Source organism: Colias philodice, chromosome 8, assembly GCF_061535455.1.
Source record: "Colias philodice isolate Cphi_HAF_F1 chromosome 8, ilColPhil1 Martin Lab GWU primary, whole genome shotgun sequence".
Classification (NCBI taxonomy): domain Eukaryota; kingdom Metazoa; phylum Arthropoda; class Insecta; order Lepidoptera; family Pieridae; genus Colias; species Colias philodice.
This window is the reverse complement of record NC_143093.1, coordinates 9179962-9206604: the sequence shown is the minus strand read 5'-3', so window position 1 is coordinate 9206604 and position 26643 is coordinate 9179962. Positions and strand designations below refer to the sequence as shown.

At 34.0% G+C, this 26643-nt stretch overlaps 1 protein-coding gene and 2 long non-coding RNA genes across 3 annotated transcripts in view; 2 read left to right on the top strand and 1 right to left on the bottom strand.

The window, feature by feature from the left end:
* Positions 1 to 14060, top strand: part of LOC149486741 (sodium-independent sulfate anion transporter-like) — a 39420-nt gene extending 25360 nt beyond the window's left edge. The window contains exons 4-13 of the mRNA XM_089698390.1: positions 2740 to 2867; positions 4063 to 4155; positions 6548 to 6758; positions 7546 to 7710; positions 8345 to 8532; positions 9307 to 9421; positions 9804 to 9949; positions 11058 to 11216; positions 13104 to 13288; positions 13716 to 14060. Of these exons, the coding sequence (XP_089554516.1) occupies positions 2740 to 2867; positions 4063 to 4155; positions 6548 to 6758; positions 7546 to 7710; positions 8345 to 8532; positions 9307 to 9421; positions 9804 to 9949; positions 11058 to 11216; positions 13104 to 13288; position 13716 (1391 nt within the window). The 3' untranslated portion in view covers positions 13717 to 14060. The remainder of the gene's footprint in view (positions 1 to 2739; positions 2868 to 4062; positions 4156 to 6547; positions 6759 to 7545; positions 7711 to 8344; positions 8533 to 9306; positions 9422 to 9803; positions 9950 to 11057; positions 11217 to 13103; positions 13289 to 13715) is intronic.
* Positions 14061 to 15579: 1519 nt separating this feature from the next.
* Positions 15580 to 16694, bottom strand: LOC149486740 (uncharacterized). Its single transcript, XR_016315980.1, has 3 exons — positions 16383 to 16694; positions 16060 to 16233; positions 15580 to 15719 (listed from the first exon to the last, which is right to left on the bottom strand). It is a non-coding gene; the product is annotated as an uncharacterized LOC149486740 (long non-coding RNA).
* Positions 16695 to 16764: 70 nt separating this feature from the next.
* LOC149486739 (uncharacterized) lies at positions 16765 to 17653 on the top strand. The gene is made up of 3 exons (XR_016315979.1): positions 16765 to 16884; positions 17026 to 17206; positions 17560 to 17653. It is a non-coding gene; the product is annotated as an uncharacterized LOC149486739 (long non-coding RNA).
* Positions 17654 to 26643: the final 8990 nt, after the last annotated feature.

Below are 26643 nucleotides of genomic sequence, written 5' to 3'. Positions count from 1 at the left end.
ATTAATTTGAGCCACATCTGTTCAACCGTGTTTACCTCAGGATGTTTTAAAACATGAATCGTCAGACCATCTCGGACATAAAACCCTACTCCACCACCTCGTGAGCGGACATCAGGCGGGCGTGGGCGGTGGCGCAAGCGGTAACCAGGCACCGCTGGCGCACGTCCCTCTTCGCCGGCGCGGAGCCAGGTCTCATTAATGGCCATAATATCTACAGCGTGGCGCATGATTGCGGCTAGAAACTCGTCATGTTTATTTCCCAGCGATCCGGGGTTTAGAAAACCAATTTTTAACTTGCTAACTACACCAAAAATAATAAATAGTGATAATTATTTGTAATACAAGACATTGATACCTTATAAATGTATACGCTATTGTAAGTATGAGAGATTTTTGAAATGTATTTATTTTCTATATAAATTAGTAGGTACTTCAAAAAGTTGATAATAATTAAATAAATTGTATATGTTTTTTTCGGTTTTATTACGTGTATATAATATAATGTAGATGTAGATAGATAATATTGTGTCTTTTGAATTTGAAATATAGTATATATTTGACAAGAAATAATTTTATAGAATAAAAGTGTTAGTAAATAGCATATTATTATATCATACACACCAAGTTCAGTTATTGTACACAAAAGACGCTTATCAAACCATATAATATTCCTTGTTAAGGTCGTATAAAGATGACAAATAACAAAACCATTACAAAATTGTTTAGTTACATTATTTAAAGATAACTTAACGGTTACTTCAGATAAACAGTATATTTTTCTTTTATTTTTATACGTATAAATGATAACTATAAAATAAGTCAGTAATATTTTTAACAGACTGATTGACCATTCCAGATAGCATATGATTGTCGATTTTATAAACAGTAATGTGATGAATTTAGTAAAAATAATTAACAAACAGTCTCCGAACCAAAAACCGATTTCAGATCATCGTCTGAATGAATACGGTAAGCCTTAGATTGAGGTTCTTTTCTAGCGTATATATACCCTCCGCGGGTCCATACATATCTCCATTTTTTCGCACTACCCTCTTGACGAGCTAAGTAAAATAGCCTACGATTTATACTCGTTAGGCGTTCATTGATATAGAATCGGTGGGGCGCGCCGGCGATGCCAGTACCTGCAGTGTCAGTCGCCCGCCGTACGCGCGCAGCACGTAACATCTCGTCGCGCAGGTGTCTCCGCGTAAAACGTACTACCATCGCGCGCGCACGCACACGGTCTTGAGATTCATTCTGTGGTACACGCGTAGATCCGCTTCTCTCCGCGCTCACTATATCACTTTCTTCTAAGCATATGCCTATTTTTTTAGCTAACGAAATGACTATATGTGTGGGATTTTCGCCATTGCTTTCGGGCAAACCCGTTATCTCCACATCGTTAATAAGATTTCGTTGCTCGGATTCATTCAAGCGTTTTTGGAGAAGGTTGATACTACTATTTAATTCCACTATTTGCTTATTTTGTGACTCCAATTTTAACACTTTATCCTCGATAATATCAAGTCTACTAGTAAATTCTGAGACAACATTTGCTAGCTTGGACATCTCATTTCGAAAACCCGAAAGTTCTGTGCGTAATAGTTTTATCTCGTCCGCTAAGATGGATTGCCCCGGCTGAATGGAACCTGCATCCTCATAGACATCACCCGGGCTGTTATCGGGCATCGGCTTGTTTACTTTTTCAGGTTTGTTTTTGCATACTTTACACAGCCAACTTGGACCAATTCGTGATTTAGGGCTTACACATGTTTTGTGATAAAGGTCCTTGCACTTAGTGCACCTGGCATCATCTGTGGACGCAAATTTACCACATTTGCCACATTTGTTACTCATGATTGCAGTTTAATCAGCTGTAGCTTCGTACAGAGTACCAATAGATGGCAGTGTTTTGAGTGGTGCAGCGAGACAATGAATTTGCAGTTTTTTTGCTCAATATATAATTATTTGTTATTGTTTTTATTTGTAACATAAACTTATCGATGGAAAGTAATCAAGAATACTTGCGTAGGATGTAATAGTAACCCTTTTGTGTTAACTAAAATTGAAGTTGTATTTCACGAACAGCTGACGGTCAGCTGTTTTTCTTGGACACTTTTATACACTTATTATAGTTTTTTATTCACTTATCCACGATTGTCTACTGATAACTGTATATACGTCCACTGAAAATACTTCTTTTAATTGCGTTTTTGAGCTTTAATTATATTTTTAATTATTTAAAATACAGAGAAACGAACTGTCACTCCAAACGTCAACAAGACGTTTTTGTGTTTTATTAATAATTACGTAGAACAGTGAAGCAGGAAAATTCTTATCTTAGCTTCAAGTACTTGTAATAATAATTAACTTGGACATAAGTAAGAATTTAACTGAAAATCTCGTGGACTTTTTATGTGTTCATACTACGCACCTGAATTCCAAAAATGTTTAAAAAATGAATTCATCAATTCTGTTTAAATATATAAAACTATTTTAAAAGTTTTGTTAAATGATATCGATACGATTACTTTGTTTGAATGCTTTTCTGTCTATACGTCTTATTTTACACGGAATCTAGATCATTTTCGGCTTTAAGCTCAGACTATTCAATCATCGTCTTTAGTACCGCAGTTTAAATTTGTCCTTATTAGTAACTAGACGTAAAGATAACCATCGTAATACCAGGAAGCGCAAAGGTAATTTGAAAAACTTCTCATACATTAATTTTTTCTTTAGGTTTTCTCATCGACTTTATAAGCGGCCCAGTGTCTGTGGGCTTCACGTCAGCAGCTGCCATCATAATCGCGACCACGCAAGTCAAGGATATCCTTGGCTTGAGCTTCCCTGGTGGCAAGTTCCTTCAGGTACATAATAAATAATAAAAATTAATATAAAATAGAATAAATTATACTTCGAATCAATTATTATTATTCTTACATGACGTAATTATACTATGTTATTTATTTCCTTACGTTTACAGCTTACAAATTTAGAATTCATTGATCATTAGATATACGCCAATTAAAATTCATTTATTTGTTTTCCATAGGTACCTACATTAATTTATTGCTTCATAAATTTAACATTATTTTAGCATATGCCACTTTCTATAGGTTTTGAAAAACCTGATTTATTTTATTTCTTTCCAAATTCACTCACGCTAACTTGTTTACTTGCCAAAAAAAATGTAAATGATTATTGCTGCTTGTCTGCGAATTTTTAAAAATTTCCATTCTAATAATTTACTAGATATTTAAAAGATGCAGAACTTAAAAAACTAAGACTTTCCTAACAAACAATATTGACCAACTGTTTAACCCTGTAACATAAGAAGTGGTGCATATAATTTTATGAATTACGTGTATCAAAAAAATGTACCACTTTTTGATATTATTTGCAAATCGTATCCAAACTCTACGTAATAGTAATTGTGTTTACCCTTTTTTCCATGATTTTTTGCCTAATTTACTCAACGAAGTTTTTTATTCACTATGGGGACATTCTATCGGCCTTCGACATTCCATTATTAAAAACTGTTATATCATTGTATTTTGAATTAACTTTGTATTTGTAGGTGTGTTTTTTGTACATTGTTGTATGTTATTAGCTAGGTGATGGAAAACGTATGGTCATTAAATCCTTGGCAATTAAAAACCAATAATTACAATTCGCTAAAAAAACTGTTTTTTTTTTATTTTGAAGCAAGAAAATGATAGATATTTCTTGCAATAAGACAAAAGGTTGCAATTGAAATATTGTGAACGGTCAAACTATGGATAAATTCAGAAAGTATGTTATGCTGCTTTTACTGCCAATGTATAATGCAATGTATAAATTGAACAATACAGTGTATAACATAAAAATTAGGCAAATATTCAAATTATACGAAATAAAAACTATTTTAATTTTGAACCTAGATCATAGATGAGAAAAAAACACGAGGAATATAAGTCAGAGGACGTACAAACGGTACAAATAAGGTTCCTTCACATAAGCTCTAAGTTATTGAAATTAGGTACTTGAAAGTGCATTGAACTCCATGCAAAATGTTTGTTTCAGGTGTGGTCGGGTATTTATGAGCACATCGGCGAGACGAGGCTCTGGGACTCGGTGCTGGGACTGTCCTGTATTATTGTGTTGCTTTTACTTAGAGTGAGTTTATTGGCAAATAAGCGATTGACATGTGTAGTGTGTGCCTACTTGCTTTGGTAGTGGAATGTTATGAACGTTACTTATAGAGTTGTGTACTGTGCAATGTGCATATTGCATAAGATTTGTGCATTATTTGTGATGTGTTGTGCATAAGTTTTGTGCATTATTTGACATTACATTTTTAGGAAATAGGAACTTTTGTGTGGATTTCAAGTTAAGATGTAATTAACATACCTGCAAAATATAATTTCAAAAACACATACCTACTTACTATAGCGATAATACATAATAATATACGCATTGCAATTTAGGAACTTCCGTAGTTTTTGAGATCGTCGCTTCAAAAGTAGTATGTAAGCTATAATGTTGTAACTTTACTCATACCAATAAAATATATATGTATACAAAACTTTATCAACGCTTTAGTCCTTAGGCTGTAGTAGCAAAAAAACATATAGATTGATTGTAGATGGGTTATTTATACATTTAAAAGGCACATAATACACGTGCCGTTTCATAAGATAAGCAAGTAAATTGAGTGTGACAATAATTGCAAATAACATACATTCGAGCTTCCTGCGGCGTACCGTAAAACGGGGTAAATAGAAACAATCTAGACTTTCAAACCGACTTTAAAAATATACATTGTAAGTTTCGGGTAATAAAGCTGCTTTCATTGTGGGAGTCCTTTGCTATTTTACAAGCTAATTACAATTTTAATGCCAAATTATTATCTACTTAGGAGAAAAAGACAAAAACCTGGTCAATTTCTATTTTCCCGGAATACGGGGTCAATAGATACGACATATGGGGTTAATAGAGAAAAATGATAGGGTTGTCAAAATATTTTATATAGTGGTAGTGACGTCACAGAGATAATGAAATAAAAGAGTGTACATAATATATTAGAAAACCTTTTTATTAATATTAAAAATAAAATAATCCGAACCAATAACAATGCATATTAAAAAATCTGTTCAAAAATAATGGTAGGTACTCGCAGAATATTCATTAACAGCCTGTTGTATTAAGTTGAGGTCATATTTTATATATTTCTTACCCCGAGGGTCTGGTTTGTAGTTGCGTGGCATATTGCTCGCAACTATACCTGCGTACACAAAATTAATTATTAAATATTAAAAAATCAACTTTTTAAAAATGTAGGTACTTAGGTAATAAAGTTAAAACTCAACAACCTGCATAAAGTGCCAACCCTATCAAAAGCGTTTCTAAAAACCCCTTTCGCGTTTCTATTAAACCCTTTCTCGTTCCTATTTACCCCTTTGCCGTTTCTATTCACCTCATATGGCGTTTCTATTCACCCCTCAGTCGTCTCTATTCACCTCTTAATCATAAATATTTATGGGTGCAATTATTTTACTAATTTACCAATAAAAATCAAACTAATCAGTAAAACTTACCTTTTCAATTTATTCTGGATACACTTCACCGTTGAATAAAGTTATTTCACAATCAAAAACACAATTTAAATAATAACTAGAGAGAAGTTAATAAGAGCACAAAAGACATACATACAACCGTTGCACTTTGAACTCACTTATTGACATAAATTGCTAACTTCATACTATTCAAATGTTGTCAGACCAACAAAAAAATGTTGCCATTGTAAAAACTAAAAACACTATTGCGATTTTTGAAGTAGTTCTCAAATATCAGGCTTTTAGACTTTTTCCCAAGAATATTTCTATTCACCCCGTGAATTCTATTCACCCCGTTTTACGGTACTCTAAGTGATAGTTGATGTACCTATGTGTTTTACTCTCCTCGATCGAGTAAGCACTATGAATGGTAGTTAGTTACGTAGTTAATTAAAGTTTTCAATATTATTTCACTAAAGGAAATATAGTTTTTCTAGATTAGAAAACTTAGGTAGATACCTACTACAGCGATAATAAAAATATTTAGGAACTGGTAATTGAAATTTAACCTCACATAATAACAAAAAATAAGAAACATTATTATCTAATGACTTTGTAGAACGCTATTAATGAAAATAATAAGTACCTACCTACACCTACATTTATGACCAAATTATCTTTTTAAATTAACTTCATAGTAACTATTGTAAAAACTTAATAAAAAAGTTAATTAAATCCCGATCTTTTTGTATCTATGGACCATGAGTATTATAAAAATTACTCATGGTTGTACCGTGTATGATAATAATTGTCCTCTATCAACATTTGTCAATAATTAAGATCTAACCATGAGTTCAAAATAAATCGTGGGCAAATACTTTCCCGGGCCGGGGCCTACCAGCTGGCCAGGCGCATAGACCGATCTAAAATCCTCCCATTTAGTATGCAGGACTTCCTTTCCTCCATATTCTTCCTCAATAGCCTAGCTATTATATGTTCATTTAACATTACAGAAAGTAAAAGACATCAAGTTCACCGACAGTTCAGACAGCGCGAGCGAGGTTGCCGGTATCCCGGCGACGTTGCCGCAGAGCCGCGCGCGGGTCGGCGCGTCGCAAGCGCTCTGGTTCCTCTCAACCACACGGAATATATTGGTGGTGTTGGTGTGTTCTGGTCTCGCGTATTACTTCGATACGAAGAACCAGACGCCGTTCATGTTGACTGGTAGGTATTTTAGAGTTTAACGGATTTTAAACTAACTTTATTGTTTCGAACTTGCATCGCTTACCATCATTAAATCAACAATAATATCTCCCCGTGACGCGTGGTCAGCCCGTAGTATTTGTTTACCTGATGGTAAGCGATCACCAACGCCCGTAAACATTTGCCAATGTAGGGCTTTTATCTTGCAGGGTTGCAGGGATTAATTCTGCGATTGTTTAGACTTTTAGAGCTATAGCTATAGTGTTAAATTTGTATAACTTCTTAGTTAGTTGTTAAAACAACTTTAAGTTTAAGTATTTTGACCCAAAATGAATTCTACGAAGCAAAGTTAACAGCGTGTTCTAAGAAAACAAAACCTAACATTAAACCTCAATAACCTAACATTAAAGTTTATGTCCAATAAGCAGAGCTAAATACATACACATGTTTTTAACTTCAATGCCATATTTTACGTGTAACAGTTGCAAAACATAACCTATAATTATCGTTTGATCCCTAGATATATATATATACCTTCTTAGTTTTACCATGTTTTACTGTTGTTTTTCTTAATTAATAAGTAAAAAAGAGCGTGTGTGCTGAGCACACGTGTCAGATGTGAAACTTCTTTGACATGATTCAGAGATACCAAAATTGTCACTTTACTCCGGTATTGCCATAACGCGACCTTGAAATTTTACTCTCAACACGCCTTCACAGTTTCACTTCAAAAGTTTATTCTACCTGCTTAGTTTCTTAGTATTTCTTTTCTTAAATCTTCGTTAAATAAATCATTTTATATTCCTAGGTACAGTTAAACCAGGCTTGCCAGAATTCTCTCCCCCTCCTTTCTCAGCGACGGTCGGAAACCACACCTACACGTTTATGGAGATGACTTCTACGCTCGGTTCTGCCATATTTGTTGTGCCTTTGTTATCTATTTTGGAAAATATCGCGCTGGCTAAAGTTTTCTGTAAGTATTTAAAAGATTTATGTACAAATTACTGACTGATAGTTTTAAGGCTTCTTTTTTGAAATCCAATAAATCCGAAAACTGCTTGATTGAATATCAGAAAAACCATGATAATGATTGGCCAAGGATCCACATGACACATTATATAGGCAAATTATCAAAATATTTCATTGTTATTTCATTGAATTATCTACCTAACTAAAACCGATATTGTATGTTTAATCTATACTAATATTATAAAGAGGAAAGGTTTGTAATTATGTATGTATGTATGGTTTTCATGCATAAACTACTGGACCGATTTCAAAAATTCTTTCACCATTAGAAAGCTGCATCTTCATTGAGCAACATCCATACTAATATTATAAATGCGAAAGTAACTGTCTGTCTGTCTGTTACGTACGCCTTAACTACTGAACCAATTTGCATGAAATTTGGTATAGAGATATTTTGATACCCGCAAAAGGACATAGGATAGGTTTTATCCCGGATATCCCACGGGAATGGGAACTATGCGGGTTTTTCTTTGACTGCGCGGGCGGTAAGCTAGTAGGCTATAAAACATGTAGGTACCACGGGCGAAGCCGGGGCGGACCGCTAGTATCATATGTTTCAATATGGTATCAATCCACAGCGGAAGGCAAACACGTGGACGCCACACAAGAGATGATAGCGCTCGGCGTGTGTAACATCGTGTCCTCCGTAGTGGACTCCATGCCGGTGTCGGGCGCGCTCTCCCGCGGCGCCGTGAACCACGCGTCGGGCGTCGCCACACCCGCGGGCGGGCTCTACACGGGAGTGCTCGTGCTGTTGGCTCTACAAGTGAGAGAGCTCTATTATACTCTCTACTAAAATTATTGTCTTAAACTCTACCACTCTATCACGGCGCCGTCTAGCTCGTCGTGTCCGCCTGGCGGGCTCTATAATGGAGTGCTTGTGCTGCTGGCTCTACAAGTGAGAGAGCTCTACTAAAATTATTGTCCTAGTCTACCACTCTATCACGGCGCCGTCTAGCACGTCGTGTCCGCCTGGCAGGCTCTACACTAGCGGGCTCGTGCTGCTGGCTCTACAAGTGGGAGAGCTCTACTAAAATTATTGTCCTAAACTCTACCACTCTATCACGGCGCGCCGTATAGCACGTGTCCGTCTGGTGGGCTCTATAATGGAGTACTTGTACTGCTGGCTCTACAAGTGAAAGAGCTCTATTATACTCTCTAATAATTAATATAAAATATAGTCTAGAAGACTACTTTATCGCGGCACCGTCTACCATGTGTTCAGACGGCGGGCTCTACACTGGGCTGCTTGTGCTACTGGCTCTACAAGGAGATATTGTCTTAATTAGTGTTATAAGAAAAGATAGTCTTCTAGCAATGTTTGCGGCGGCTGCGGCGGTATAAAGAATAGGTACGTCAGATGAAGCCACAGAAGCGGGCGGGCAGTACATTACTTGTTGATAACCCTTTCTAGCTCTTTTCGTAGATTTTGCAAAAGAACTCTAATTCTACTAGCTCTTTCTAGAGATTCTTTTAAATAACTAAAATTTAATAAGTTTTATAATACACATTTTATTTTAAACACCATTTTTTATTACAGTATTTCACTCCATACTTCTACTACATACCCAAAGCGTCGTTGGCGGCAGTTATAATAGCGGCTGTAGTGTTTATGATGGAGTTGCATGTATTCAAACCAATTTGGCGAACTAAGAGTAAGTCACTTTCATATTCCTTTGGTATTCTTTATTTATTTCATCTATTTATAGTGATTACACAATATAACTAACATCATTCATTATTCTTTTAATAATAAACAATAGCTCATTAATAATCCTAAAACAAATATTTGCATTTTAAACCTAATAATTAGCATTCATGTGTATATACGTAAAAAATTAAATCTCGGAGAAAGTTATTAAAAATCTAGTTTATGAACTTTTTGTTTATTTTTAACACATTTATTGCTTACCTTATTTTGTTTCATCATATTTTTAAATAACCACTTTGTAACTAATCGCCGCGACACTGTTTAAATCTTTAACCGACTTCCAGAAAAAAAACTTTTCGTTCTGTATGTATTTTATTCTATTCCAGAATTAGACATAATCCCCGCAGTAGTAACATTCGCGACATGTCTGTTGGTTCGTCTGGAGCTCGGGATCGTGGCTGGTATTGCTGTCAACTTGGTGTTCCTGCTGTATGCGTCTGCAAGACCGTCTGTTAGGGTGTCTAGAGCTATTGTGAGTAAAAGTTTAGATGTATTTTTGTTAAAGGTTGTTTAGGTATATGTTAATAGATGGAAAAGGAATGATAAAAAAAAAACTCGCTTTAATGCGCACATTATTTTAACAGTTACATACACAAACGATTATTATAAAAATGACGCTAATTTCAAGAAAAGTTTAGACTCACTTTAGACTCGATAATAATACCATGTACGTATACAATACAATTCGCTGGGTGCATTAACAGTGTTGTCTTAATGATTTATATTTCTTGGCACCCATTTTTATTATATTACAAGTAACTACGTTCACTCAAGTGTGACATAATTAGCATGCATAGCTAGATGCAGATTACAGGCAAATACAATGCATTTTTGTGTTATTTTAAATTATATTTTCCAATCGTAGTAATATTATTATGTGTTAAATGTAGTACAGTATATTATGTGCAATAAAAAAAATGTGTGCGTGTAGGTACTAGTGTACACACGTATGAAGTGAAATTTCTTTATGACCTTATTTTTCGAAAAAAATGGTTGTTTGTAAAGTAGGTTTACGATCGAGATGTTTACGTGATAACGTCTTAAGCGCGTCACACACGGTGAAGATACTATAATATTTTATCTTAAGATACTGTATACTTAAGATACTGTAATACAGATACTGTAATATAGTATTATAGTATCTTCACCGTGTGTGACGCGCTTTATTGGTGGCAGCGCTCGAGATGAGACGGGAGATCGGTCCGTCTCTCTCTCGTTATCTCTTCTCTGAACATGTTTCTGAATATGTCACCCGACTAAAACGATTTTAAAAACGTTATCACGTTAAAATAATTAACTATGTATATGCAACTTTACAGAAATACGTCGAATCAAAGATGGCGCGTAACGGAAAAATGTCACGCGTAACGAAAAACACAAAATTTTTTTCCAACCCCGATAAAGAAGTTTCACTTCAAAAAATATATTTTATGTATATTTATCTATCTTATGTTCCAGTCAAGTGACGGCGTGCCGTACGTTGTAGCGACTTGATCTCAAACATTTAAAGTACTTTAAGGACCCATGTAAAATTTCCACTCTGTATAATGAACTATTGAAACTATTATTCCCTATTCCAGTCAAGTGACGGCGTCCCGTACGTGTTAGCGACAGTGGACCGCGCGCTCGCGTTCCCGTCCGCGGAGTTCGTGCGGCGCGCGCTGCGCAAGGCGCCCGCCGACGCGCCGCTCGTGCTGGATGCGCACCACGTGCAGGCGGCCGACTTCACTGCCGCGCGGGTGAGTGGAAGGAATGTTCTAGAAGCTTCGAAAAAACTTTCTGTGTGGGCAACGTGCGGCGGCTGACAGTACTGCGGCACAGGTGAATGGACGTTCTCGAATGTTCTAGAAGCTTTTGACAGTTGTGACGTCACTGCGGCAAGCATGGGCGTAGCTAGCCATGGGCACAGGGTGGGGCAAAAAAAAAACCGGCCAAGTGCGAGTCGGAGTCGCGCACCGAGGGCTCCGAACAAACCTTTTTATTAAGTTGTAACTCTAAAATGTATGTTTTAGCAATTTTTCCTTTGCAGAAACAGCAGCCAGATCCAGGTGGAGCTTTGCTCGCAATCTTATAGTTTTTGACCGATATCTCGAAAACTATCCACTTTAGGGCAAAAGTTGCTTAGACTTTTTTGAAGAAAGTAAAATTTCGCATATTTTATACCATGTAATATTTTTTGTAAAACTTACTATTTACGGTTTAAGGCCTATTTGATGAACCAGTTGATCGTTAAAATATTGGATTAGTTTTTAGGTCACTTTATTGTCTACAAGTTTTGTTTGAATTTTTTTTTTTCTAGTGCCCATATTTTTTGAGTTGTTCCACGTACAATGTAGAAATGCCGCCGCTCGGCGGGTTACGTGGCAGGCCAAAAGTTTTTTACGGATGTAATAAAAACGAAGAAGAAATTTCCAATGCAAGTGTATTTTCACCGTTTCCGAAACGGCAAAATTTTTGATTTTTTTTTACTTCTAAAAAAATTATAATAGATTTTTTTAAATATTTTCCTTAATTTTATTCTTGCATCCGAATATAAAATAACTACTCAATATTATTTAGTTAAACGAAACATACACAGGTAGGTACCTTGTAGATAGTAGATACTGTTTATCGCCAAACATTAAATATCTCAAAAAGCATTAGAAAAAAAGTTTCAAATAAAGTAATCTTAATAAATGGATAATGCATATGTATAATATATTGATGCCTATGCATTTCATTGATTAATCCAATATTTAAAGAGTTACTTGCCAAAAATGATTAAACGGCTCATTAAATAGGTCATAAATCGTAAACGGAAAGTTTTACAAAAGTTTACAAGGTATAAAAGATGTAAAATTTTATTATCTACAAAAAATTCCTAATATTTTTTGCCTTAAAAACGATAGTCTCTGAGATATCGGCCAAAAACTTTTATGTAAGATTGCGAGCGTAGCTCCACCTGGATCTGTCAGCGTTTTGTGCTTTTATGGTCAGTAACTTATCCTAAAACAAAAGTGAAATTGGATGGGAAATTTAGTGCGATTTTGGCTAAATAAAAACAGCTTTGAATGGGGTAACAGTACTACACTACTTTTTCTGGCACCAAAAGTGGTTTAAATCATGTAACATAGAAGCGCAAGCTTTTTGTTTAGATCGTATTTTTTTGTGTCGCCTGACAACTTTCGAGTGAGAATTTTTTAACGGATATTAAGTTTTGTAGTAGTACCTAGATAATTACGTTTTTTAGATTTGGTTAGGTACCTTCCAGGTCAGAGCCAGGGTGGGGCAAGTGCCCCACCCTGCCCCACCGTGGCTACGCCCATGGCGGCAAGAGTGATTGGCCGTTCTAGAATGTTCTCAACTTTTTAATAAATGTGTGCGCATGTTGCGGGGTTCGCCGTCGTGCGGGTGAGTGGACGTTCTAGAATGTTCTCAAATGAAACTATGAAAATATTACAGATAATATTTTCATAGTTGTGTGATAATACAATGTGTGATGTGTTGGTGCGCGCTACTCGCATGCTGTGGAGTTCAATACGGCGCGGGTGAGTGAGCGTTCTAGAACGTTCTTGAAGCTTCTATAATTTTATGATAGCATGTAATTTGATTGCTACAAACTTAACTAATTTGTCAATATTCTCCAGGGCATAAAATCCCTCATAGACGACTTCCACGCTCGCGGGCAGACGCTAATCTTCTACAACGTGAAGCCGTCCATAGCGGAAGTGTTCCGCGGCGTGCGACCGCGCGAGTTCCTGCACTGCTCACATCGCGCGGAGTTGGACAGACTGCTGCTGAATATTACTAGAGGGACGAAGCAGCCTTCTTGGTGTGTAGTCTGTGTGTATTTGTGTGTGTGTGTGTGTGCAGACACTTTTGTACTACGTGAAGCCGTCCATAGCGGAACTGTTAGTTCCATGGCATTTGATACAACATAAAATTTGGATAAAGAAACTTACTTCCATAAAACATCTTTGTCTGTATTATTTTTACTTATATTTCGAATAGAGATTAAAAGTACGATAGATTTCCTAGATAAAATTATTATAATCTCAACTTTAACTATGTACATTTTAATAAATTGCAAAATAAGGGAGAATTTTCGTTGTCTGCCATAAATCATATTTGTCTATAAGTACCTAAACTTTAATGCTCTTAATACAACTTGTGTATAATATCCCTTGAGAGTAATAGATAGATAAATTGGATTGACAGACACAATTTGAACAAATTCTTTAACTATTTTTCTCTTACAGAAACCATCATCGGATACATGGGTGGTGTTTCCTCAGAGACGAGCGGACTTTGTTTCTATTAAACTATCGAAGTATGAACATACACTAAGAAACAGGGTACAAAGAGAGATTAAATGTTTGTGATAATCGATTATTTATACTTCCTATCACAATTTATTGCTCTTTTTTAAATTTAAAAATTGTAAAAAATATCTTATAATATTATGAGTTAAAATATCTGTAAGTAAATAAAATTGTATGTAAAACTAAATGTAATAGATAATTTGAGTAGTGTGCTGTGTGAAGAGGCAAAAGAATCTTTACAGTATTATCTTATTGTTGATGGAATAAAGATTTCTAAAGTTATTTTTGCTTTGTTTTTATTACACCTATCCTTACAGCAATCTTCAAATACATAAACACTGCAGTGCACAATTATATGGATTAACTTTACTCAATACTCTAACCCGTCAAATGTATTCACACTCATTGTACATTCATCTGGGGGGTAACCGGCATCTCTTATAGCAAGCTTATTATAACATTACTATGTCTTTTCGTACCGTGACACCCTTAGCGCAAGCTTGTTGCAGCGTTAAACTGATTTTGTTTTTCTAGCAATTTTGATGACGTCACTCGTAATAGTTCACTCAATTATTGGGACCGGTGCGAACTGCGATCTATTTGACAATTTGACAGTTATCAGATAATAATAGAACTTTACATCGGCTTGTTCGAAGAAAAGGCTTCAAACCTTTTGATTTAAGAAGAATCGTGTACCTAAATAGTAAACAAGTGCGTAATCATCACGAGTCCCTATGAGATATGGGGGCATCATATGAACAATTTGAAAATACAATATAACCTACAGATTTATCTGTGTAAGTACCATACCCAATGCAAATCTATTTAAAAATACGTCTGTTTATGTACACATTCTCCACTTGTTATTTCTCTGTATAATAAAATGCAACTCTACAGTTTATTCCCTAAACATAAATTTTATCTAATACTTAATGTAAATCTATAAAAGATTGTTTATTATTTCTTCATGATTCAATATATTTCATCATGTTATTATTTACCTATATAGAATATAAGACTATAAAAGTAAATCTACACTCAAATACACTACCCATATTATACTTATGTAATCTGTTGTTAAGGATCTCATTTAATTTTGAGAAATAAAACCATTATTTATTTCCAGATTCTACAATCAATTCCGAGCACTAGGAATAAGATTACCCAGAGTAACCACATGGAAGCATTGATAGTATTCAAGAAGCCATAGTGCCAGCGCAACATGAATATTTTTTTTTCAATAGGAAGCAATATCATACTTTAAATGTTTAAGTGCAATAAAAAACATTTATAAATCCAAAATCTTTATTTAGTCCTTTTTATTTATTTATTGACAAATCATTTGCTCCTTTACTTCTCTTGATATCATTTATATAAAAAAAGTGATAAAACATGGAAGTATTCGAAATTAGATTCAATTCTATTTAGCTTAAATATTTATTAAAAACAATTAGGTAGATATATATAACTCAAATCCAAATTTGTAAGTAAATAGCATATTAAAAACACCCTTGATTAAAAAAAATTAAGTTTTATTTATAGTACCAGCCTTTAAAACTTAAAATGCAATAAACAAAAACTTTATATTTACATCACAATGAATAATACTACACTAATAGATTAATGGTATTTATATTTTTATTTTAAAAAATCAATTATTGTATTTGCACAATAAAGAGTAAATAAATAATTTAAAAACTTGCAGCACTTATGTATACTTTTAATTTCATTTTTATTAAACTTAAATGAAAACAATGTAGGTACTATATTAAGGTACAATTAAATTTTTACATTTTCAGATGTATGATACAAATATGTATGAATATTTTAAGTGTAGACATGGTGGCGCCTCCCCCAACTTGAAGTTCTCACTACCACATGATCATCTCCCAAGCCGGTACTTCCTTGTTCAATGTTTGGGCAAGCCGGCAATCAACACAACTGTGAAAGATAAATTGGACTTAAACTGATTCTTTGTTGCTTTAAAATTTAATAAGTACATTTAATATGTTTACTTTTATTATTAAAGGGCTTGTCATGGTGTATGTAAACGTCTAAAAAGAAGTTTTTTAAACAATGTTGGTATGGTTTGTTAAATACCTTATTTGTTAATAATTTTTCAAGTATTTCAACGTTTTAGTTGTTTATCTTGCAATTCTTAATATTGTATTAAAAAAAACTTAAATGTGTAGGTACAATGCCTTAGAAAACTTTTAATATAAGTAGCTTCTAACCAAACATAGATAAGTAGGTTTGCTTATAAATTAATATAAATATTTACTTTTGACCAGCTGCTCTAGTTTTTGTGAACTCCCAAATCATTTGCACTTATACTTTCAGAGAATTCTATCAACTTCGTCTCAGCATAACTTTTAACTCGTTGGGAGTTATTTATGTACCTTTGTCTTTGTAACTTCAGGGCCAAGGAGCTTCGCGCACTCTGCACAATGTTCTGCTGCAAGTTAAATAAAAATTACTTCAATTAACAATAATCATAACAGACGAAATCATGCAAAAACCAATACTTTATTCGTAAAAATATATCTGTGTTATCATAAATCGTCCAATGTTTTAGATATATTTATTACTCGTATATTATCTTACCTTGCTATTTCAATTGCTCTTTCATGCATTCTTTAATGCATATTACTTATCTTTCGCAATTTTTCAATTTGATTTATCCAAATTTTAGATAATAATACGAGGACAGTGATTATGACATTTGGATTTTTGACGTTTAATTTTCAATCACCGCCATTTTTATAATAACAACCTTGTTTTGTTGAGTTCACAAAATAATCTTACTTTATTTTGGTACCGGGAGCCTTTTCAACATGATTACTATACGATTGCCTACAATGTCCAAAGAGCGAATGAATTCCGAAGTTTTGTCTATTTTTTTAAGATTAATGGCTTGGCTACGAGGCTTTTAGGCCAAATCGTAATGATTTGTATCGAACATTAAACGTCAAAAATCAAAATGTCATGTCACTGTCCTAATAATTCATATTACTATCTAAAATTTCAGATAAACATAAACTTAAATATGTGAATCTCATCTCTGGATAAATGAGAAAGTGCGAAAAAGCAATATTGAAATAGCAAGGTAAGATAAAGTACGAGTAAGGACGATTTATGATAACAGACTACAGAGATATATTTTTACGAATAAAGTTTTGGTTTTTGCATGATTTCGTCTGTTTTGATTATTGTTACTTAATTGAAGTAATTTTTATTTAACTTACAGCAGAACATTGTGCAGAGTGCGCGAAGCTCCCTGACCACGAAATTACAAAGACAAAGATAGGTACATGAATAACTCCCAACGAGGTAAAAGTTATGATGAGACGAAGTTGATAGAATTCTCTGCTGAAAGTTTAAGTGCAAATGATTTGGGAGTTCACAAAAACTAGAGCAGCTGGTCAAAAGTAAATATTTATATTAATTTATAAGCAAACCTATCTATGTTTGGTTAGAAGCTACTTATATTAACAGTTTTGTAAGGAATTACCTGTGGGAATTACACACCTACACATTTAACTTTTTTTTAATACGATATTAAGAATTGCAAGATAAACAACTAAAATGTTAAAATACTTGAAAAATGATTAACAAATAAAGTATTTATTATTTAACAAACTATACCGACATTGTTTAAAAAAACATCTTAAATTACATACACCATGACAAGCCCTTTAATAATAAAAGTAAACATATTAAATGTACTTATTAAATGTTAAAGCAACAAAGAATCAGTTTAAATCCAATTTATCTTTCACAGTTGTGTTGATTGCCGGCTTGCCCAAACATTGAACAAGGAAGTACCGGCTTGGGAGATGATCATGTGGTAGTGAGAACTTCAAGTTGGGGGAGGCGCCACCATGTCTACACTTAAAATATTCAAAGAAAATGTAAAAATTTAATTGTACCTTAATATAGTACCTACATTGTTTTCATTTTAACTTTTAAGTTTAATAAAAATGAAATTAAAAGTATACATAAGTACTGCAAGTTTTTGAATTATTTATCTACTCTATATTATGCAAATACAATAATTGATTTAAATTTAAAATAAAAATATAAATACCATTAAACTGTTAGTGCAGGAATTATTCATTGTGATGTAAATATAAAGTTTTTGTTTATTGCATTTTAAGTTTTAAAGGCTGGTATTATAAATAAGACTTTATTTTTTTAATCAAGGGTCTTTTTAATATGCTATTTACTTACAAATTTGGATTTGAGTAATATACCTAATTATTAATATTTAATCAAAATAGAATTGAATCTATTTTCAAATAATTCCATGTTTTATTACATTTTTTTATATACAGGGTGTACCAAAAAGTAGTGATGAACGGAAGCTGAGAGGTAGAGGACCTAAAGGGCTATCCGAATCACCCCCATGTATGTTATGCGATTTTTCGTATTTTCGGAGTTATGACGTTTTTTTCAATTTTTCACCTATCGCCGAGTACGATGATATTTTCACTCATGCTGACGTCAATGATTGCGGAAGATGCTTGATTTTTTTTGTGTGCTAAGCTGAAAGATAGGCCAATTCAGTATGGTAACATTTACTATCGTTAGATCTTTGAATGGAATAAAAAAAAGAATTAAATGGCAAGAAAGATAAAATTACCCAGTATGTTCACCACTTCAAAGGCCCGTAAAAAAATAAAATCACATAAAAAAAGTTTTCCGTTTGACTTTTAAAAACTTGCTCTATCTATCAGATAGCTACCCTGAAAATTTCATTTAATTATTCAGAAGGCTTCAATCGAAAAATTTAAATCTAAATGTGGTAAGTGCAAAAATTGAATTAACTTGATGATCATTAAAACCAATAAATAGGTGTTTAATTACCAGAAATTTTTAAAATAACCCCGCTGTTGCTCAATGCAAGTGCGACATCACCGTAAAAAGTTGTCTTTTGAATGTCTGAATGCCCTTTTATCATTTTTAATGGTTTCTTCTGCTACTATGAATTTCCGGGTTATTTCGTCCAAATTGTGACATTTTCTCAAGTAGCCGAGGTCTTTTTAGTATTCTCATTGAAACAAATCAATGGGGTTTAGGTCGAGGGACCGTGGAGGCCAGGCTTTAAGGCAGGCATCACCGGCGCATGCGCAGGCTGCAACGACCAATCCATCTTTCAGGGTATCTTTGCCCTTTAGCCTGGCCTGCACGGTCCCCGGACATAAACCCTATTGATTTTTTTCCTTGGGGATACTACAAAGACGAGAGACTGCCACAATTTGGACGAAATAACTCGGAAATTCATAGTAGCAGAAGAAACCATTAAAAATGATAAAAGGGCATTCAGACATTCAAAAGACAACTTTTTACGGTGATGTCGCACTTGCATTGAGCAACAGCGGGGTTATTTTAAAAATTTCTGGTAATTAAACACCTATTTATTGGTTTTAATGATCATCAAGTTAATTCAATTTTTGCACTTACCACATTTAGATTTAAATTTTTCGATTGAAGCCTTCTGAATAATTAAATGAAATTTTCAGGGTAGCTATCTGATAGATAGAGCAAGTTTTTAAAAGTCAAACGGAAAACTTTTTTTATGTGATTTTATTTTTTTACGGGCCCTTGAAGTGGTGAACATACTGGGTAATTTTATCTTTCTTGCCATTTAATTCTTTTTTTTATTCCATTCAAAGATCTAACGATAGTAAATGTTACCATACTGAATTGGCCTATCTTTCAGCTTAGCACACAAAAAAAATCAAGCATCTTCCGCAATCATTGACGTCAGCATGAGTGAAAATATCATCGTACTCGGCGATAGGTGAAAAATTGAAAAAAACGTCATAACTCCGAAAATACGAAAAATCGCATAACATACATGGGGGTGATTCGGATAGCCCTTTAGGTCCTCTACCTCTCAGCTTCCGTTCATCACTACTTTTTGGTACACCCTGTATATAAATGTTATCAAGAGAAGTAAAGGAGCAAATGTTTTGTCAATGAATAAATAAAAAGGACTAAATAAAGATTTTGGATTTATAAAATATGTTTTTAATTGCACTAATACATTTAAAGCATGATATTGCTTCCTATTGAAAAAAATATATTCATATGTTGCGCTGGCACTTTATAGCTTCTTGAATACTATCAATGCTTCCATGTGGTTACGCTGGGTAATCTTATCCCTAGTGCTCGGAATTGATTGTAGAATCTGGAAATAAATAATGGTATTATTTCTCAAAATTAAATGAGATCCCTAACATAAGTATAATATGGGTAGTGCATTTGAGTGTAGATTTACTTTTAAGTGTTTAATTATATAAATAATATAACATGAAAAAATAAATTGAATCAAGAAGAAATAATAAACAATCTTTTATAGATTTAGATTAAGTAGGTATTAGATAAAATTTATGTTTAGAGAATAAGTAGGGTTGCATTTTATTATATAGAGAAATAACAAGTGGAGAATGTGTACATAAACAAACGTATTTTTAAATATACTCTTAAGATTTGCATTGGGTATGGTACTTACATTACTTTTATCTTACACAGATAAATCTGTAGGTTATAATTGTATTTTAAGATTGTTCATATGATTCCCCCATATCTCATAGAGACTCGTGATGATTGCGCACTTCGCAATAATAAATTATTTACACGATTCTTCTTAAATCAAAAGGTTTGAAGCCTTTTCTTGGAACAACCCGATGTAGTTATGTTAATTTTGCATTTTTAATATAATAAATGTATTATCTTCTTTAAAAGCTTCATTTATTAAATAGATTTCCAACTACATACGTTTCACTTAAATTTGATGTGTATTCTTTTAATAATATTCAAAATAATGTTATAAAAGTTCCATATTTACAACTTCACTAAAATTGCTTAAAACTGTCATTATTGACATTATAACAAGAATGCTAAATGTCAAAGAGAGCGTGCCGGTTCCAATTTTTCGATTGACGTCTCGAAACCGCTCGAAACAGTCTTGTTGCAATTGGTTTCCATATGTTTTAGAAGGTCCCGGTGCCAAAAAAGTAAGATTATTTTGTGATCGCAACAAAACGTACCCATAATAAGACTGTTATTCTAAAGGTGCCGGTTACCCCCCTGATTGAATTAGAACTGAATTCATCACTATTCACTTTAAGTGCCATATCACACTAGCGGATTGCGAGCGGTTTCAAAGCGGAGCGGGTGCGCAACGAATACGTTGCGGGCGCGCAACGAACACGCCGCGGTTGCGCAGCGAATTCGTTGCGGACGCGTCATTTTGTATACTCTCGCACAAAAGCCAGCCCTTCCGCCTTGCCTAACTTCCATTCAATATTTCCATCGTTTCTGTAGCACTCAATTTTTTAACCGTACTGTGGAAATGCACTTACTTAACAGTTAACTAAAGATGTAATAACAACTGGAGTTGTTAAAAAAAGGTGCTATAAAATTGAATTACTAGGACTTTTAGAATGTACCATACATTCCAAAAGTATGTAACGACTGACCAGTATAATCTCTCCCATAGCAACGTATGTTATAAAGAGATTTTGTGAACCTAATTATGAGCAAAGTGATAGTGAGTTGCTGGTTGCTTGATAAAATTTTCTATTCACTGCTATTTATCTAATAATAAGATAGCCCTGTTTTAGTTAAGGAGCTTTAACATTTATTTCACTAATGAACTTTCTTAATGAGCAATTAAGTTATCTGATTGCATTTCGACCAAGATTTAATAGATAAAACAATACCCTAAACATTAACATGTTATGAAACTCGTAAAAAATAATGATCTCATAATTATTATACTATCACAAGTTATAAGTAACAACCAGCACGGATTCCATTTTGTTAATGAGTGTACATGACTGCGACGTAAACGTTGCGCATCTGCCACGCGTCCGCAACGAATTCGCTGCGCAACCGCAACGTATTCGTTGCGCACCCGCTCCGCTTTGAAACCGCTCGCAATCCGCTAGTGTGATATGTCACTAAATAACTGGCACAGTTATAATGACATCGTCAATTAAAAATACGACTATAGTGGAGTCGTGATGAACTTTCGCGGCCAGTGATGAAACTTGGATATTTTAAATGAGCGATATTGCGTATATAAGCGATCAAACACATCGTTTTGGTAATAATTCTTAAATAAATAAAGGAGAAACACAAAAAACTCGGAAAAATCTTATAATAAATAGTCTAGATTCTAGGTAAATGAATAATACAAAATCACATATCGCTGTTCCTAATACGTTTTGAGATTTGTGTCCATAATACTTTTACTTACAATATATTGCTCTTTTAAAATATTCAAGTTTCATCACTGGCCGCGAAAGTTCATCACGACGCCCACTTTACTCAAACCCCTTTCTAAAAACCAATCAAACCGTTGCCACGGAGTATGGCAACTAACATTGTGACACGATTTTTACTAAAATCGATCTATCTTTTCAGTCTGCGAGATATTGCAATAGGAAATTACCATAAGCACTCGCAAGTTCGAATGTATTTTCGGTCTGTATCTTTTAAATTCAAATAGATTACTGAACTAACTTTGATGAATAACAAATTAACAAGAAACTTGCCTTGTTGGTTGAAACTGAACTTGGTCTAATAAATTTTATCTTTATTTCCATTACCTAATTAAACTGGCATAATATATAGAACAAAAATTTATAAAGACTTTTTCACTTAAACACATAACTATGTCATGTTTACATAAGGTTAGGGTAATAAAGAAAACAACAACTTGGAGATAATCAAATTTATTTTACATTCTCAATACACTCCGGCTCAGCGGACACAGCCGTTCCGGGACGTTCATACAAAACTTTTTGGTTACATCTACGTACCGTAAACAATAACGTTATATAATCACCTCGAGATTGGTCTAAATAATAACTAACTCTTCCTTACATTTCAATCGATATCTAGACTTCCTCCATCCATACTAAACATGTCTTCATACATTTTTGAAGTGAAACTTCTTTAGGCGCGTTGAAAGATTTCAAGGTCGCGTCAGGGCAATACCATAAGTATAAGACGATGATTTTGGTATCTTTGAATCTTGCTAAGAAGTTTCACTTCTGACACGTGTGTTCGACACATACGCTCTTTTTTTACAAAACGGATAATTAATAACGTATTACTTAATATCCATATTTTTTCCTTACTCCGTTCTCTTGTCCACAATTCAAACTAAATATCCTACTCAGATGCGTATAGCACCAACATATGAAGAATTATTGAGCAGTGGGTAAATTCACAAAGAGTATACAATTTCTGGAAGTTTCTTTTAAACTGAGCTTGAGAGAGGATACAACCACACAGAGATCTACAGCGCACTATATAAATTTTTAATTCAATATCATAAAAAGACACTATTACATTTCAATTAGCAATATTCCAGTTAATTATTGACATTTCAATGTGATTACAACAAATATTGCAATAAAATTGTCCACATCGAGTTTTCAAAATCACAAAAAACAAAGTCGAAAATAAAATTTTAAACATTTTTGGCATATCCCACAACATAACCTAACTAACAGATATGACACATTAATTATTTGAACATACGCGTCAACTATTAGAAAATAACCTAAAATAAAATATAAATTGTTTAATAATAACTAAATAGGATATAAATGGCTAGTATATAGCACTAACCAATTAGTGTGAACGCATACGAGTATTAGAGTCTGGAGTAAAATGCGTCCACACGTAGGAAACTTAATATTACTAAATTCAAGTCTATTTTCAATACAAGTGACTAACAAAAAGGGCTTGTCTTCAAGTGCCTAGTTCGTCTTTGGAAGGACATATAGGAAGTTTGAACTTTGCCAACTGGGAACAAGGGGGTTCTACACTTAACTAATCTCGCTACTCAGCCCATACTATCTTAACCAGAAAATTAATCCAACTTTTACTCTTTCAACTTACAATACGAATAAATTGATAAAGTTTGGCATGGCGTCCATATCGCATCCCTGCTTACAATTAGTCGACTAATTACGTTACATTACAGAGTTAGCATTATACCTACTAATCCTAATAATAAATGCGTTTCTAATCTCGATACCGTGATGTTCATCAACATTTATATCATTTTACTCTTTATATAACTTTTCGAAATTACTTGAAATAATATTTAGTTAAATAAAAGGGAATAATTTTTAAATAACAGTTATTTTCAAAATAATATTATTTATTATTCGAGAAGAGTATATAAAGAATAAACATCACTTACAAATTCTTTACCGATCCGTATCCTTCAAACTACCCTTTTTAACACACTCAAAAAAGTGCAAGATATTAAAAAAGGCTACAAAATTTTAATATTTGTAAGCGCTTATAAGAAACCATGAAAATGACATACTAATTTAAAAAAAAAACTTATGAAAAAAATCTGAGTACTTATATTTCAATTTGCCCTACCATATTGTCATACATCGTAAAACAGAATACAATTAAGAAATCCCTAATTTCAAACGCACCTAGAACGTCCAATACAAGATTCTCAATCTATCAACAAAGTCCAAACAATTTAGTTTCTTATAAGCACCCCACTATTAACCTAGAGAAAAAATTTCCAACGCTAAGTAAAGAACCTCTGAAAGTCATATTTGTGCGGAGAGCCGCGAGATACAACATGTAAAGCATTCGAACTAACTTAAAGCCAACACGGCCCTGGGGGCCTTCATCATCACACAATATACTCTTGAGCTAGACGAACCCTTTTGTAGACAAATTCTTCAGAAAAAAAGACGGGTTGCACTCCGGGAGTGCCGGCAGAAGTGAAAACTTGATTATTAACGTTCAGCATGTTTGATATTTTGGAATGGTATCCGTCTTACATATGGAATATAAGGGCTAAAAAAAAAAACATCCGTCTTACGCTTTTTCGATCAGGCCACGTGTCCTGACGCGAGTTTAAGATTTTATACCCAACGCCGCTAAAGAAGTTTTCACTTCAAAAATTTATGAAAACATTTCTATACCGTGCAATTTTAGTCCATAAGAACTCAACGTAACCATACACCCAAAAGAAACCCTTTCCGGAAAAGCGGAAAATTCCATCCGGAAAATTTAACCCCGTTTTTATTTGCAAAATTCTTCTACTTTAGGAGACTTTTTGACTCATCAACTCAAAATGATTAACTAAATCTGTCTGCAAAAGGGCACGCTTATTAAAAAGATAAATCCGCTAATAGTGTATAAATACAGGACAGTCGAAATATGGCAGTTTTGATTGGAATCGACTTCCCCAAACATGACATCCCACTGCACGCGTCTACAACTAGAAGTATAGAGTACCAAATTATTTTACCATTCGCTCTTGGACAGGTTAAAACTTCCCAAAGAAAATATCATATCATATTTTAGCAAAACTTTTTAGAGACAAGACATTTAATAATTAAAAAGTCTGCATAATTTTTGCATGTATTCGTATACTTATCCACGGCTTTAACTGTCCAAGAACGTTAACTTACAAATATTTTTACTAAACAGTTACAGAGATGGCATACGTCAAAATTAGCCTAGAAAAATATTTATTTCGATGCGCGTTTACATTGGACTTCGATTCTTTGCAAATGCAAAAGACGCAATACCGATTGGTAAAAGTTTAAAATTGTTTACACTAATTTCAACTCTAAGCTCATTGACATAGATCACATTATGGAATGCGTTACAAGTCTGACGAGGTAACATTACTTTTCAAAGAAGTGTTGATGAATACTTTAGAGTAAAAATTGGTGCAAGCTAATGACATATTAGTATCCTTGTAACCGATAATTATTTGAATGTTTCAATACATCTAGGGCATGGAAAAATACTATGAGGCTATATCTATGGGGTTCGATTGTCAGGTTGTGTTGTACATACGTTGCGTGGATGTGGGGACCGGACTTAGTACTTCAGTACGTCGTCGTCTAGTTCGGTGAGCGCTAGTTTACTGTCTATCACTGTAAAGAGAAGATATCATAGAATTAATTAAGTACGGAGTTTTAATGGAAAGAAAAAAAAATTTCTGTACATAATATGCCGACGTTAATCTTACTTTGGTCCGGGATAGTAGTATGGTGGTGGTCGCTCGTACTCAGTAGGCCCGTGGTACCGAGGCAGTCCTTCCTCCCAGTGTCTGAAATAGCATTATTAATATTTTATTTAAAAATAATTGGTCACAGAGGCAAAGGTTTACGGGTAACCAAATAAAGCAAGAAAATGAAGATATAATATAATTAGATCTAAAATTATTATTTGATAAATGATTTCGATTATTTTGCTAAGCACAATTTTATAGTTATACTAGCGGTCCGCCCCGGCTTCGCCCGTGATACATATGAAAAATAGATGTTGGCCGATTCTCAGACTTACCCGATATGCACAGAAAATTTCATGAGAATCGGTCCACCCGTTTCGGAGGAGTATGCAGACTAACATTGTGACACGAGAATTTTATATATATAAGATTTGGTTACACAGGTACATCACTAGTTGTATTGTGGTGTATTTAACATTTTTAAACAAATATATTTTTTACATTTAAGTTTTTTTTCGTTTTATTATATTTTTTATCTGGTCGATGACTTACAAGATAATTATTGAAAAATAAATCTAAATTTAATATAATTGATCATATTGTAAGTAATTAAATATCAAAAAATACGTTTTTTGATCACAATAGTATCCCCTGAAATAAAAGTAACCTTGTTTAATAGAATAAACAGAAGCAGCGTATACTAACTTTGGCGCCATATCATTATATCTGCGCGCGTGGTGTGCGTCGACAGGCGGCGCCAGGGCGAGCGCGGCAGCGCCGTCGTCCCGCGCCCTCGCCGCGCCCCCCGCGCCCCCAACGGCGCCCCCGCGCCCCTCCCCA